Genomic DNA, 16,181 nt, shown 5'->3' on the forward strand with positions numbered 1-16,181 from the left:
AGGCCAAGTAGGTCTTTGAAGTTGTTGACAGTAGATTTCAGCTAGCAGCAATTAAGGTTATACATGGGAATAATTGCCCTTGAGATGAAGTTTAACCAGACGAGAGAGCTGCCACCAGTCATGTGGGTCACTGAGCCCCTGACGTGGAATCTAAATTGCCTTTCATTGGCCCAACGCATTTAGTGACAGCAACAATTTTATTTTTGCGTGAGTGTCAGTAGTATGGAACATCTTTGTCTTTCAGCCATACAGAACTGGGCTGGGGGAGGCGGGGGAGGTTATTTGTTTTTAAGATGTTAGCTGTGTTGTTAATTTCAATAGGTAAGCCGATTTTTCTGCCTGATAGTGGGTTTGTATTTCACTGGCTTTTGAAACCGTAACAATGAGGACTGTTTGAACACATGCTCTCCTCTTTAATCTTTGTATGTCTGTCTTTTTGTTCTGTGTGGTGAAGGATTGTATGAGAATGACCCTTTCCATCAGCAGAAGAGCAGACTAGTGTGTAGACCGGTGCCTCATGCCTTAAAAACTGAGGCCACATACCTGCGTACCAATCCTTAGGCAGACAAATATAAATTTTCTTGTGTGTAGTTGAAGAGCTTGCTTTTTTTCAAACTGACATTCACTAGATTTGGTGTATTCAGCTGTGGTGTCCTTCACCTTTGACATGTTTGGGAATGAGGTGGGCTGTGGGCTTTAGCGACTTTCTTCCTTCATTGCCACACCTTTTGTTTCTCACTCTCTCTACAGGTGCCAAGGACCAGGCAGTTGGTGACGTCTCCAAGTCCTATGGGATCATCTGATAGCAAGGTCCTGCCGCTCAATGTTCAGGTGGTCACTCAGCACATGCAATCAGTCAAGCAGCCACCAAAGACTCCCCAGAACGTTCCTGCCAGCCCAGTTGGTGACCGCTCTGCCCGACATCGCTACCCGCAGATCTTACCGAAGCCAGCAAACACCAGTGCTCTCACCATCCGCTCTCCCACGACGGTGCTGTTTACCAGTAGCCCTATCAAGACTGTTGTGCCAGCTCCACATGTGAATTCCTTAAATGTGGTGAAAATGACAGCAATATCCCTTGCCCCAAGCAGCAGTAATGTGCCCGTCAAACAGACGCCTTCAGTTAGCAGTAGTGCAGGAGCAGTGGAAGAAGGGAGGACTGGTCCACAGATCAAAAATGGATCTGTTGTTTCACTTCAGTCTCCGGGATCCAAGCCTAGCACTGTTGTAGCTACGCCTGCAGTCAAGATCAAAATGGAACCAGAAGCACTGCTGGATGAGAACTCAGTACAGGGCCAAGAGAGCTCTGATGTGTCGAAATCCATAAAGGCAACCCCTGACCTGCCTCCTGCTCAACTAATTAATTTTGAGGTTGCAACCTTGAAGGTTTCAGCTGATGATGTTCTGGAGGCAAAACCAGGTAAGGGCTGTGATCAGGGAGCTGAAGAAGCAGGGACCAAATATAAAACACAATCTAATGAGATCACACCAGTTTCTTCAGCAGGCAATAATCAAAACACTCTAAAGCTCTCAGTTGCCAGTCAGAACTTGTCCAGCACCAGCATTGGTTCACCTCCTACTGGTGAGTCTACAATTAAAGACAAAACATGCACTAAAAGTCCAAGAAAGCGACAACCTTCTATGCTTCAGGATTCCCAGGTACCACCTGTAAAGAAATCTCTGGTGGAGCAGCTTTCAGCTGGTAATGCCACAGAGGGTCAAAAAGCAAACGGTGTTAAGAAGTCTCCGAAGGTTGGATCGTTAACTAACAGTGACAATACGGCAACACTTGCTCAAGTTCCCAGCACAGTACCTGTGAAGGTACCTGTACCCTCTACAGCTGCAGCAAACTTAACAACAGACCTTTCTTTGAGCACCTCTTTAAATACCAGTGATTCTACTTTAGGACAACAGCTTGCATCAGCATCATCTCCAGATATAAAAGTAAAATTGGAAGGAAACTTGTTTATCATAGAAAACGATTCAACATCCGATGGCAGCTTTAACCCAAATACATGGCACCATATCACCAAAACCTCTGACTTCGCATCTGTGAATTGTGAACAGCAGCAAGATATCAGTGTTATGACTATTGCAGGGCACTCTGGCTCTGGTGACTTGCAGGAATCGGCCTGGGAGCCAGTGCACTGTGAAGGTATACAGCAGGATGCATACGCCCAGCAGTTACAGAGCCAGATCCAGGAGTCCTCCTTGGGTCAAATACAAGCACAGTCTTCAAATCAGTTACCTCTGCAGTCTGAACTGAAAGAGTTTGAACACACAGTCCCTCAGTCGAACGAAAACTTCTTTTCCTTTGATGATGACCTTACCCAGGACAGCATTGTGGAGGAGCTGGTGCTCATGGAGGAGCAAATGTCCATGAATAATTCCCATCCTTATGGTGGTTCTCTAGGAATGGCACTTCAGAGTCAGACGGCAGCTCAAGGAGCTCCTGTGTCATCTCATCCAAGCAGCGTGCACTTTTACCATTCGATCCATAACAACAGCACTCCAATTCACACTCCCACTCCCACCCCCACCCCGACTCCCACCCCCACCCCGACTCCAACACCCACCTCTGAAATGATCGCTGGATCTCAGAACATGTCTCGAGAGAGCCCCTGTTCAAGGCTGGCTCAGACAACTCCTGTAGACAGTGCTCTAGGAAGCAGCCGGCATACGCCCATCGGCACACCACATTCAAACTGCAGCAGCAGTGTCCCTCCGAGTCCTGTGGAATGCCGAAACCCATTTGCATTTACTCCCATCAGCTCCAGTATGGCTTACCACGATGCCAGCATTATATCGAGTAGCCCCGTGAAGCCAATGCAGCGGCCTATGGCTACCCATCCCGACAAAACCAAGCTTGAGTGGATGAATAACGGCTACAGTGGTGTTAGTAATTCCTCGGTTGCAAATCACGGCATCCTTACGAGCTATCAGGAGCTGGTGGAAGACCGCTTCAGGAAACCTCACGCTTTTGCCGTTCCTGGCCAGTCATACCAGTCCCAGTCGCGCCACCACGATACTCACTTTGGTCGCGTGACTCCTGTGTCACCCGTGCAGCACCAGGCAGCCTCTGTCAGTAGCACCACCAAGCAAGAGGGCTTTGCTGTTCCTGCTCCTCTGGACAACAAAGGAACCGGTTCCTCTCTCAACAACAGTCTGAGATGCCGGAGTGTGAGCCCTGCTGTCCATCGCCAGCGCAATCTCAGTGGAAGCACTGTTTACCCAGTTTCAAATATACCACGCTCCAACCTGACACCTTTTGGAAGTCCGGTGACTCCTGAAGTTCACAATGTATTTGCTAATATCCATGCAGACACCAGTGCCAATAACATAGCGCAAAGAAGCCAGTCAGTCCCATTGACTGTGATGATGCAGACGGCCTTCCCATCTCTTCAGAAACAAACAAACACTAAAAAAATAACTAATGTGTTGTTAAACAAACTTGATTCTGATAGTGATGATGCAGTGAGAGGTTTGGGAATGAACAACATGCCCTCAAATTACACAGCCAGGATGAACCTCACTCAGATTTTAGAGACATCCGCGGCTTTTCCTAGTGCCAACCCGCAAAATATGATCAATTCCAGCACTTCAGTTTATGAATTCCAAACACCAAATTACCTCACAAAAAACAGCAGCACCGATCAGATCAGTTTTTCTTCTGGAGATAACCAAGCACAGTCAGTCATCGGAGAGCAGCAGTTAGATTTTAGCAGCACTGTAAAAGACCTTTTAGGGGAGGACAGTCTGCCAACAAACCAGCAGCTGGTGAATCAGGTGGCATCAGATCTTAATAACGTTGCATCTGTCTTTTCCAGCGACATCAGGTTGTCTTCCGAGCTCTCAGGCAGCATTAATGATCTGAACACTTTAGATACAAATCTACTGTTTGATCCAGGTCGTCAGCAGGGACAAGACGATGATGCTACACTGGAGGAATTAAAAAATGACCCCTTGTTTCAACAAATCTGCAATGAATCCATTAACTCAATGACTACGTCAGGTTTTGAGTGGATGGAGAGTAAGGATCATCCTGCTGTTGAAATGTTGGGTTAATCTTGTTTTATAATATGTATGTAGCACACTGTATCTAAAAGACAGACGTATTGTATTTGTCTTAATGGAAGTGCCTCCCGCAGCAGAAACACTTGCTATGTATTGTGGCATTTTTAAAAAAGTTTGCTGTACCTGTTGCTCATTCTTCAGCAGGGAAAAAGCAGTCTTACCAATTTTAAACAAATCTCTGAAGGTGATGGGCTATCAAAGAGCCAGTATTAAAATTTGAATTTTATAGCGTTTCCCATTCAACATTTCTTACTGTAGCAAATAAAGAAGTGGTTAATAGCCAGCCAGCAATGCTGTGGTTTATATAATAGCCAGCCAGACAGCTATGGCTGAGGCTTTGGGAGGGTGTTAAGTCAGGCTCATTAGTAGGCTTTCCGTACTTTGTATTGCTTGTTACTTCTTAGTAGGTGATCCTTCATGGGCCTCTGTTGTTCAGGTCTGAAATACAGGGTGCCTGCAGACAGGTAGGTGCTGGGGAGTGGGGAGAGGTGAACCCGGTGACACGCAGGTGCCCGATCATTGTGTAGCTAGCTGCCTTGAGCACTGCGCAGTGGTGAACTGTGGGAAATCTCTGTAGCACGGGTGCCATCGGCATCTCTAGTAAAATGCAGAGATAGGAAAAACCTAACAGGAATGATCAAGGAATAAGAAAGATGCACTAAATTTTTTATTTAAGAGAAATAAATCTATGTAGTTATTTTATCCATTAATATTCATGACATACTTGATATTTTAGTTCTCACTTAAATGTTTTTATATTAGGTAAAATTCATGCGAAAAGATTGTGAGCACTGAGATTTAATGTAGGCATAACACCCTATTTTAAAGTGATAGGTACTGTTTAATTATTTATCAATGCTAGAGAAGGAACATATATTTTCCCTCTTTTTTTTTTTTTAAATAAAAGGGCTACTGGAGCTCATTAAAAACTATTTTTAAAGATTCATTTTTTAAGTTTGCTCTTTCCTAACCACATGGAGGGTGTAGGAAGATGTTCTTTTCTCTGTATTTCAGTAGGTTGAGCCTTGCTGTCTTTCTTGCTTGCGCTCTCTCAAACAAAAGATGATTACAATATTAGAAAATGTGGTTGATCTAAAAATATTTCATATAGAGCCATAATACTGCCAGGCACTTTACAGATACACAGTAAGATGTGATCTTTCTTTTGGTAAAACTTCTTTTAAAAGTACTTACTGTTTTAGAAGCATTAATTCCATTTTCATAAGTGATTTGACAGGACTGATGAATCTGATTATTTTATATTTTTTTTTAGAAGTTCTTAGCTGCCCCTCTGGAAAATGAGATTTCTGCCTCACTAGTTGGCTTGAACCAAAAAAAGACCTTTTGTTTTATCAGCATGGCATGGATTCCTCTAATGGTCAAAAGACAGAAGTACTAACCAGCTGTGACCCTGATGCTGGAAAGGTTTGATTATTTCGCCTGTGAACTGACACTCACAAAATGGAAAACAGAGCAGAAAACATTTTCCTTTCTTGCATTACTTCTTTGTGGGGTCAGGAATTTATGAAGGGGGAGGCACAGGCCCGATAACCCCCCCCCTAGATTTACTTAAGGAGAAAATACTCAGATTTTTTGAGTGATTAGTGGGTTTTTTTGTTTAAGTGTCTTGATGGTCCTCTGTTTCTTCCGTTTTTGCTGATGAATTGAGATCCCAGTACTGGTCAATTTCTTGGGCAGTGCTGATTCAACTTATGCTGCTGCATTGGCACTCGAGGTGCTGATGTACCACGACTTCTTTTCCTCTTGCCCCAGTTCATCACCAGTTTGTGGCCTCCTCTGCGGGGATAAACAGTTGTGCCAAGCTATAGCACCTTAGGGGGGCCTGATTTCACTGTGCTTGCATCAGAAGTTTTGCCGCTGTGTCAGGAACCAAATTGGAGAGTTCAGATCCCTCCTTGAAGCACATGGATGTGCAATAGTGTGGTTTGCTTTATTTAAGACCAAGTGACCCTTTTAAGTTTTGTTAAAATTGGGAGGAGACTAAAAAGTGCACGGTAGCCTTCTGCTTGTTATCTTGCCAGGTGTCTGTCGGTAAGGCTTGAACCATTTTTTTTGTAGACTAAAGTTGCTGAAGACAGGGCTTGAGTTCTGTACCTGCCTGTGGCCTTTTGCCAGAGATGTGCTGAACATCCTTTTGTTGACTTCACTGGGTCTGAGAGACACTCAGCACCATTCTGTGTGTGGGTTTTGTTGGTTTTTTTTTTTGGTTCCCTCCTCTGACCCTGTGTGAAGTGCCAGCACTACTGTGAATAGGTGATACTTAGCTTCTGATGGAGTGATGGGGAAGGACACAAGCACTGGTGCTGCAGGGAGAAGCCGCATGCACGCTGCAGCAGTCCATGCGCTCGCATGATGTGCTGGCCTCGCCTCCAGGTTGTTAATGATGAGGCTGAGGTGGGCTTGGGGGAAATAAGCTTTTGCCTGACTCTACTAGTTTTTTAAGAACATTTCTCAGAAAAGCAAGAGTAGAGTTAAAGCTGATGTATTCTAAATTATGCAGCCATCACCAAAGGTGTTGAAAATTATTTTTAAATACAGGCATTACATTGGGCCTAACATGGCTTAATTAGGGGAAATATTGTATAATCAGTGGTTTTAAAGCAAATGTACATTTAAGGAGCGTTAAATTCAATAAGGATCGGTTTCAAGTAAAATCCAAGGCACAGGCACAGCTTTGTACATTGGTATGTATTATTTTAGAGGTGTGTTTGTATTGGTGTTAGAGTTAATAATGTTAGGTCCCTGTACTTAGTGCGAGTTAGTTCTTTACAATACATTGAGACAGAGCACTACTGCACACCAAAGTATGCAATACCCAAAGGAAAATTCTGTGATTCTAACAAATGGAAGCCTGTCTGTGTCAGATACTCCAAAACAAAGAATTTGAGACAATTCTGACCCCTTGTTTACATTATTGGCTTCCTACTAACATGAGAAATAAATTATTTTGATAGCAGTTTTTGCTAAACTATACGAACTAGTGAATTTGTACCCTGTGTACAGTATTGCCAACACTTTAAATTGGGTTGGTTGGTTAGTCCAGCAAACTTTCTGGGTTCATATATTGCACTAAAATTCTGTTGAACCTGTGGCAGGCACATTCCTTAGGATAAATGCAACAAATACGGCCCACAGATTTAAAAAAAATAATTAAAAAAAGCAAATAAAAAAACCTTTTTAATGTGTTTCATTATTATAAAGGCAAAATGTCATTAAAAGTGACAGGTGAAATTGTCTTATGTAGCAATGTGCATTGATCTCAATGAGATATTTCTATTTCTTATTCTCTTACATGAGAATATTACAGCAGGAAAAATTAAGTTTAGTTTGCTTCACCATGTTAATACATGATCACAAAACGTGCATGAGTGTTAATGACTTAATCTTGTACAGTACTAGATATATTCCTGTAACCACTTATTTTTTTTATTCTTTTGCTGTATTGAAACTGGTTCAGTGTTAACCAGGTGAGCATAGTTATTCACAAGTTATTTACTTTTTTTATGTTGACTAATTCAGCTTAGTTATTGTTGAATATGTTCCTTTCTTGGATTATTTTTTATTGTTCTGGTGTTGAAAAAACATTTTTGCATCATTTTATCATGATAAGAATTCATGAAGTAAATAATTTGCAAATAATTGCAATAAGCACTGACTTCTGAACTGAAAAGAAGGAAAGCGTTTCTTGTGCAGTGCATCTGAGGTTCATATAATAGTCTTGTACTATACTGTGCTTTATTTACTGCACCGTAAAGAAAGAAAAATCCCTGTTCCACGTTTTCATTTAGTGCAGGAAATCCAGTTTCTCCCCTTTTCCCCAGTGTTTTGTTGTCTGTTGTACTGCTGAAACTACAGTAGTTGAATATTGCAGTAGCATTTCAGTTATTTTTTTTATTGAAAGTGCTCAAAAATTGTTTTTTAAATGTTTTCAAAAACAATAAAAACATTTTATATTAAAATGACTTTTAGAGTTTTTTCTTTGTATGGAAAATGCATGTTAAGGTTGACCTAAAGTACAGAGCTCTCTAGTTTGACATATCACAGCTGCCCAGTTGTACCGACTTGCAGCAGTCACACACTTAAAGCTGAGGATGCAGGTGAGTCTTCCTAGCTGGGATGCCTGGCCAAGGGGTCAGTCTGTGCTCTCAGACTAATCTCTTGAGAGAAGTTGGTGGTAATGGGCTTCTGACCATTCACTTTATATTCCATTTCTGTAGGTATCCCTTTTAAGTGGAAAGCACTTGTGTGGTGATACAGTTACATTTGGGGGAGAAAAACAGCTGCAGCTTACAGTTGAACCTGACAGTTCAAATTTTCCATCAACTATTCAGATAACATTTTGGCTGAGGCTGTACTTCAGCACGTGGTGGTGATAGTTGTGCTGGTTAGAGTTGTCATCGCATGTGGCTCTTCCATGCTGCAGACATCCTGGTGTGGGTGCTGGTCAGAGTGTTAGTTTTCCTGTCACTTTCAAGTGGTGGGTCTTGCTGTTATGGCATGCAACATGCTGTTGCTGGTATAGCCATCCACAGGGGGTGTGTGTGCTTGGTTGGTTTTCCTTTTTGATACTAGTAAAAGCATTCTTACAAGATGGTGTTATGGTGCAGTTTGACTTGCTGCCATAAAGGGGAAAATATGCTGGTTTGATCTATGGAGTCCTTTATTTGGGTTGTAAAATTGTGTGTAAACCCAGTGGTGTTCCCAGCATAGTCTGTGTGAACAAAATGAAGGTATTGCCACAGAGCAGAAACTGACTACAAGAAAATGGAGGCAGGGATAAATACTCAAGTTTTCATGCCAAAAAGATAACACTGGTTAACAGCCTCCATCCCAGACTACAGAAGTGCTGAGATGAGCTGGCAGGTGGCAAGATTTGATGGTAGCACAAAATCACTTAGGTTTGTCAACCAAGAAAAACAATCGTCAGGGAGACATAAATGAGACAACATGAATGAAAGTGCATCAGAAAGACTTTAACATGACATTGGAGGGAATTCTGTTAATAGATCTCGCAGGATTCTATATTAACGTGCTCTAAAAAGAGTTCTCAATGAACAATTCATGGACATGCTTTCTCTGTATTTCAGCGTCATAAGAAATGCAAATTAAAAATTCCCAAGGATTGAGATGGACTATAATGTAGGAGACACAAAAGTCTGTTTTAGAAATTGATAGGTCATCTGAAGTAATAATGGGTTTTAATCGGAATTTCTCAGCTGTAGACTGGAAAGAATTGGCCTTAATGGTTAATAAAAACGGTCATAAGAGCGAACAAATGTATGACTGAATGGAAATGGCCTAACAGGAAAGATCTAAGAAGGTGGAAATGTCAGAACTAAATGCGTGAGCAAAATACCTACCTCAAAAAGTTGACATCATGAGCTCTTTTGGTTTCAGACTAGATGTTCACATGTTTAATGAAGACGTCCAGAGTAAGTTCCAAACAGCTACTTAGAAATATTTTTACATCTCCAGAAATACAAATCTGCACGTGTGAGTGCAGCTGATATTCGGGTAAACAGAATTCCCCTTCAAGAGTCATAAGGACTGGTGCGTTCAATTAGCCAGTGGTTCATGTAGTCTATATAGGGTCTCTGGCAATTGATAACATGATCTTCTCCAGAGAAAAAAAGCCCTGCATTACTAGGTGGTCACAGAATAAATTGCTTCTGCAAAAACTGCTTTCCTAGACGTAAGATCTAGAAGCTCAATCTGAACCCAGTGCATTAGAACTGGGGGGTCGGGGTTGGGACTGTGTCGATAAGGTGATCTCCAGAACTCCCTTACAATCTCATTTTTTCAGCATGTGCATCAGAGCTGAGTAAACCTAATTGGATCTGTGTAGCATGACTGCTCTCACTCAGGTATTAAGCATCACATTTGATGATCATCAAATTCATTTGACAGCAAATTTTTCATTACCTAGGCTGCCTCTGATGCTTAAGCCAGAGAGAACCAATGCTTGGATCTTGCTGTTCTCCTTCCCCTCTTACAAATAGCACAAGTTAAGCTTGAGTAAGGAGAGGAAATAAAAGATGTATAGTAAGGTTTACAAATTGTAGAATAATGCTGGAAAGCAATTCCAAAGTCAAGTACTAGTGGTGACCTGACTGTACGCTTGAGATATTTCTGAATAATGCTTATAAGGGAGTGCAAAGTTAGTGATTCATGCAAAACTTTTAATCTGCGTAGCATTTCTAATAGTTACCTGTAATTATCCAGACCAGAAGACTGTTAGACAACGTGGAGCTGGAGACCCGCATAACGGTTAACCTGAATATGCCCAGGCCTGTGCAGCACTGTGCTGTCCCTGTGTGGTGCTGCGCTTACCCACTGGCTGCAGGGTAAACTTGGCCAGGTAACGGTAACAGGAGCCTGCTGACAGCTGCCGCTTGGTGCCAGCAGCTATGCCACCTGCGTGTCCTTGCCTTTATCTGAAAGTGCAGCAAGAAGTTCTCCTGTGAACATCCTTTCTGCTTGATGGTAGAAATGATGAACAGAGTTGTTTTGTTTCAAGAAAATCCTATAATAGCTCAAATGACCAAAATGGGGTGACCCTTCCAGAGGCAAGATCTGCATGTGAATTGGAGACCTGTTCAGTGCTGCATAGCTCAGGGATCTGAAGGGATGCAGGACCATCTGTGCTACCCTCTCTTTATAGTGCTAGCTTTAGCAAATGGCATTTTAAGCAATACTCCACAGAATATGAGCAACTTCGTTACTGCTATAACAAACCAGCACCTCCTAGTGCATAATAAACATTGCCTAATGAAATGGCAAATCTTTCAGTCTCTCTTGCTTTTCCTGCTCGTTTTGTTAAAAAAAAAAAACAACAAAAAAGGGTAAAATATAAACTAAGCAAGGCCAGATCAATTACATCAAAAGTGAACTGAGGACATGGAGAAATTTGTCTAGAAAACATACAGTGCTAAAAAGATGGCAGTTTCATTCTACAGATTGCTTAAATACTCAAAAGACCACCTCAATGTAATGCAGAATATATAACCAAGTGATTACCGTTCCTGATAGGTCATAACATTTCTGCTATGTGCTTTGAATATGTAGGAGATAGCCTGCTAGTGATGTAAACACTGGAGATGTGTTGCCTTGAAACATTTGCATATCTGTTCTCCAAGGGCTTGTTGTGGCTCCTCCTGAGTCTGTTCTTCCTGGGCCTGCCTACCCGTTTTCTATATCTGGTAATGCCTCAGCTCTGAAGTCATTAAAAAGGTCCATTTTCATCGTGTGGCTCATTTTTCCTCTGTTGTCATCTTCCTTTTGAATAAACTGCTTTTATATGGATTATGATAACTTTGGATTATGGAACTTTGCCTATCCACACTACCTAATTAGATGATGCCCACTAGAATAAAATTTCAGTTAATTTCAATGAAATTCAGATAATTTCAATAAAAATCTCAAGCTGCCATTTTAAATAACGTTCAAATACTCTTAGCAGTATGCTACTGATCTGGAGCACATTCTGTTGTATATGCAGGGGTTTTTTGACACAAATGTTAAAACTGTACTTAAAAAGTTGGCCCAGGGACGGTAATCAGTCTCGGGAGCTTGTGAGAAGGTTCCTTCTTAACCTACCTATGCATAAAAGTAGCTACTTATGGTAGAAATATTTTCAAAGTAGTATATAAATTATACCAAATAATCTAAACTTCCTTTTAAAGCCTTCATGTACCTTAATGGTAGGAAAAAGGAGATGCATAAGAAACTGAAAATGCATTTCCATTTATTCAGGAATGGCCTTATGTCCAGTTACTAACTTGTTGCTAATGGATTTTTGTAAAGCGTAAATTGAATAGGGTGTTACCTGGCTGGTCTGGGGCTGAGTCTGTCTGTTTTCTGAGTGCTGTGTGGAGGAGGGAGGCTAGTAGGTATCAAGTGAAGTGGTCCTTGCAGCCTTCCTCAGGTAGCTGACCTACCTGTCACTACAAATATGTGCTTCTCAACACACTTACTTTAGAGAGCTATTGGGCTCCCTCTTCTCAAAAACTCTTCTTTCTTTTTTAGTATGGCTGGGAAAACACAGCCTGTATTACGTTATAAACTAATTAGGACTCACTCTTTTCTCTATCGAAAATACCCTTGAGTGTTCAGTTTGCTTGCTCCGTATCAGTACTTCAAAAGACACTTGTTCCAAGTGCTGTGATAATCAGTTCCCAGAGACATCAAGCCCAGTTTCTCCTTGCTCTGAAATAAGAAGAGGCGTTTTGAAATGTGCTGTTTAAAAAGCTATGTATAAGCAATGAACTGGAACAAAATGCTCCTTGCTTCTATTTCAAATTGCTTTGAAAATTCGGAACAATCTCTACTGCTATGTATGTATAGATGAGAGGGGAGACGAAGTGCCTGTGTCCAAGAGGCCCCACTCAGAGGTTCTTGTGCCAATGGCATAACTAAAACCTACTCTGACAAGGATTATTTGTGGGAAGCAAAACTAATTCTGGGGCCTAAAATGGCTGCAAGAGTGAAATAGGAGATCTCAGTGCTAATACGGAGTTGCTGAAGACCTATTACAGTGCACATAACTTCAGAATTAATTTACTGCTTTAGGAATTATCTGAAGTTGCATTTTTTTATAAATAACATTTACAAAAGGTAGCTATATAGTACAGGAGGATATCTGGATTTCCCTTTGTTTGGCAGAGGTAATAGTCTTCTCACTAACAGGTATCCTTTTATACCGTGCAAAAAGCCCTACATCCTTTTCAGTCATCATGGTTTTTAGGAGTACTTCCTCATGGGATTACTTTCTATGCCAGCCAGGCTTGAAGACGTGTGAACACTTTTTGGGTGGTGTTATAAAGTCTAGTTTGGCCTTAACGGTAATTAATTCCCAGTGACACTTTCAAGTTCAGTGGAAGCCAACCAGTGGAACAAGGACAACACGTTGAAAATCTGTACTCAGAAGTATTTGAACACTAAAAAAACCTCAGAAGTAATTAAACCCAACTTATAACGGCAATTATTTACTATTCTCTTTTTCCTAACGGAGTAAGGGAGAAACACTACAAGAAGGAGCATCTTGTGTGAAAACGAGAGGCATAAAGATGGGAGCGCATGAGCGCAGCTCAGTCACGCACCAAGTCAGAACAGTAGTTTCCTCTGGCCTCAGTGATGCTTAAGGCACTAGCAAAGAGCATATATCATGTACCACTTCAGATACACATGGAGAATTGTAATCTTGAGGTATTTAAAGAAGAAAAGCCCAAATACATCATCCCTGGAAAGATCTTACTTGTGTAACATTGTGATGGGTTGAGCTGTTAGCAGAAATAGCCATAATGCCTGTGTTAAACAGCGTGACAGCAGTTGACTGGAGCTCAGCACCTCCGGGTTTCTGTTCTGGCAGGTCTCCTCCCCCTCAAGCTGAAAATAGGGAGAGAAAGATGACATCTGAGTGGTGGTGATTCAGACAAGTGTTTACCACTTCATTCAAATGCATATGCACAAAATGAGTGTGACTTTCCACCTCCACCACAGTTGCTCTTCTTACTGTGCAGGTTTGCTCATCAAGCCACAGAGATTTACAAAAGAAATTGCTTGTAAACTGTTACATTAGTCACAGAAATTAGGAAAAACATTTCTTACATCTTTGCCTCCTTGTAGCCTCCCCCTGTAAGAGCTAGAGGTCTCAGCAGCTTTCCTAGGGGACAGGGATCTCTACTAATGGGACAGAGGGAGCTGGCCCAGGGCACATGTTAGTGCCTCTGGAACACAGACCCACGCTTCAAGAGCAGTGTTAAATTTTGCCTGTAGGCTACCCTGAAAAGGAACTACTTGAGTGGAGAATTTCTGGTTCACATCTGGTCTGTCCCTTGGTGATGGTCACGCCTTGCTGTCATCCCACAGGGACAAGTAGGGCTGCAGGGTTTGAGACAGCTGGAGTCAGCGGCTTGGCAGCAGGCAAAGCAGAAGGCAACACACGTCCAAACAGAAAATATGTTGCTTTTAAGGGAAAGAAGAAAAACTGTGGAAAACAGAACCAGTGACTTTGGAGAAGTGAGAATGAAAAGGAGCAATAAGGGGCTGGTGAAAACCTGAGCGTGAGCTAACAGCAGTCTAGTTGCATTGCAATGCAGAGACAACAGTCAGTCTGGGGTGACTTTTACCATACTGAAGGTCTTGCTTACAAAAGATAAGCTTTCATCTTTGTAACAGTTTTGCATTTTATTATCATGGTGTTTGAAATCTAGAATTAAGTGCCAGGATCTAGCATGGTTTTGCACGTAACTATAGAGCCAAGAAGAGTGTTGAGTGTTGGGCTCTGAACTATATCTCCGGTATTAGTCTCATTAATGAGTCATTGCCGTGGTAGTAGAGAAATTGAGATTACTAGGCTATCAATAGGTATTTACTTCTCTTAGTCATAGCAATGACTCACTAGCAATGTAAATGTTTTCTATTCATTCCCTCTTGTATGTGGTTTTCCATTTACCTGTCACTATGACGTTGTGAGTGGTTCATCATAACATTTTCTATTGTATGACTCAGTAGAACAAAAGACAATAGGACAAAAATCTGTTTGTGTCATTTGCATCCAGATTTTTTGTTTAATTGTAGTTAAAATGACTTTTGATTCCTTTGGTTTAAAGGAAGACCAGTGAAGATAATTTATCCAATTTCATTTTAAATCCTCTGTAGCAAAAGTGTGTCCTATATTCAATAAGATAACACATACTTTGACGTCACATGATATCCTAGCTTTTGTAACTTAACCGTGCCTATAGTTAAGGTTATTTTATTATGATAACCGTTTGGAATTCTGAAACAAATCTCATTTTCCTACATTATTTCCTCCTTTAAGAACAAATATGGCTTTGATTTTTCAGTGTAGTGTATGGATTCTCTTCAGCTTATAAAAGCATTTACAATAAAGAAAGATGCAAACTAAATACTGTAAATGTCTATAAAATTCAGACCACAAATTGGGTCCATCAGGCTGAATGCCATCATCTAAGACATGGAAAATATTTTTAAAGTTTGTACTTTTTTGATCTTTCAAGGAACTGAAGGTTAATTTAGATGGCAAGAGAAGTCAAACTTCTTTGTTACCAGATGAGAGCTCATTATTGGGATGGAGTAATGAGATAAAATATTAATATGTTTTTAATGGTCTTGATACACAGCTAAAGTGTTCCATTGCACTCAGATGAACAAACTGTGGGTTATCCTCTGCAACTGAAAATCAATTATTTGCAGAATAAGGAAGAGCTCTCTTCCACAATTAGTTTGTAATTACGTAAGACCATAAAATATTAAATGCTGGAGATACCTTTTTGATATTTTGAAAAAATATCTTACATAAGAACTGCAAGTTTGTTAAACAGATTGTGGTTTATTTTCCCCTCTTTTTAAGTAAAAGAGTAATTTAAAATTCTTTTATTTTGATTGAACTGCTAGATATCCTGCTGGAATATTGAAGATAACTATTGATCCCACTGAAAATGCACATAGACCTTGCCTTAGCATATGGATGCCTCTGGGTAACAAACCCAGAAATACAAGCCTTGTTGATATCAGGCCATCTACTTAGGGGTTTGCAATTTGACGCTGTGGTAACTCCCTTTCTGGACATTTAGTTTAGTCTTTCCACATAAAAAAAAGAATATAAGATCCTATTTGGGGCTGCTACTTAAGAAATGTAATATAACAAGTTGAGTATGCTAATGCCCTGTAAATTCCAAAAGGGCATTATTTCAAATTTCAAAATTATTGAAATGACAAATTACTCAGAATTTAACGTTTGAGTTTTGATGTCTTACAAAAAAGCCCAATGAGTAATGTTCTAAGAAAACATTCACAAACAAAACCTTTGTTAAATAGAACTTCAGGATGCTTGAGAGTGCTTCTTCACATTGCTTCTAGTGTATACAGAAGCTGAGACTGAGACTGTGGAAAAACAGACAAGCAGAGTTCAGGCAAGTGATAGTAATGTAGTAGAAGGTTTATAGGAAGAAATAAACCAGTATCTTTTATTAGACTAACCAATACAATTTTGAAAAAAACCCAAACCATAAGCTTTTGGGGGTCTGATGCTTTCTGTCTGACATGGTTTGTACACTCTAGCG

The 16,181-nt window shown here is 40.9% G+C and overlaps 1 protein-coding gene across 1 annotated transcript in view; it reads left to right on the forward strand.

Annotated features, from left to right (window-relative positions):
* RFX7 (regulatory factor X7) overlaps positions 1–8,057 on the forward strand; it is a 51,395-nt gene extending 43,338 nt beyond the window's left edge. Inside the window, exon 9 of the mRNA XM_056345737.1 lies at positions 751–8,057. Coding sequence (XP_056201712.1) covers positions 751–4,065 — 3,315 coding nt within the window. The 3' untranslated portion in view covers positions 4,066–8,057. The remainder of the gene's footprint in view (positions 1–750) is intronic.
* The last annotated feature ends 8,124 nt before the right edge of the window (positions 8,058–16,181 follow it).

The sequence above is a fragment of the Falco biarmicus genome, chromosome 7 (genome assembly GCF_023638135.1).
Source record: "Falco biarmicus isolate bFalBia1 chromosome 7, bFalBia1.pri, whole genome shotgun sequence".
In the NCBI taxonomy this organism is placed as follows: domain Eukaryota; kingdom Metazoa; phylum Chordata; class Aves; order Falconiformes; family Falconidae; genus Falco; species Falco biarmicus.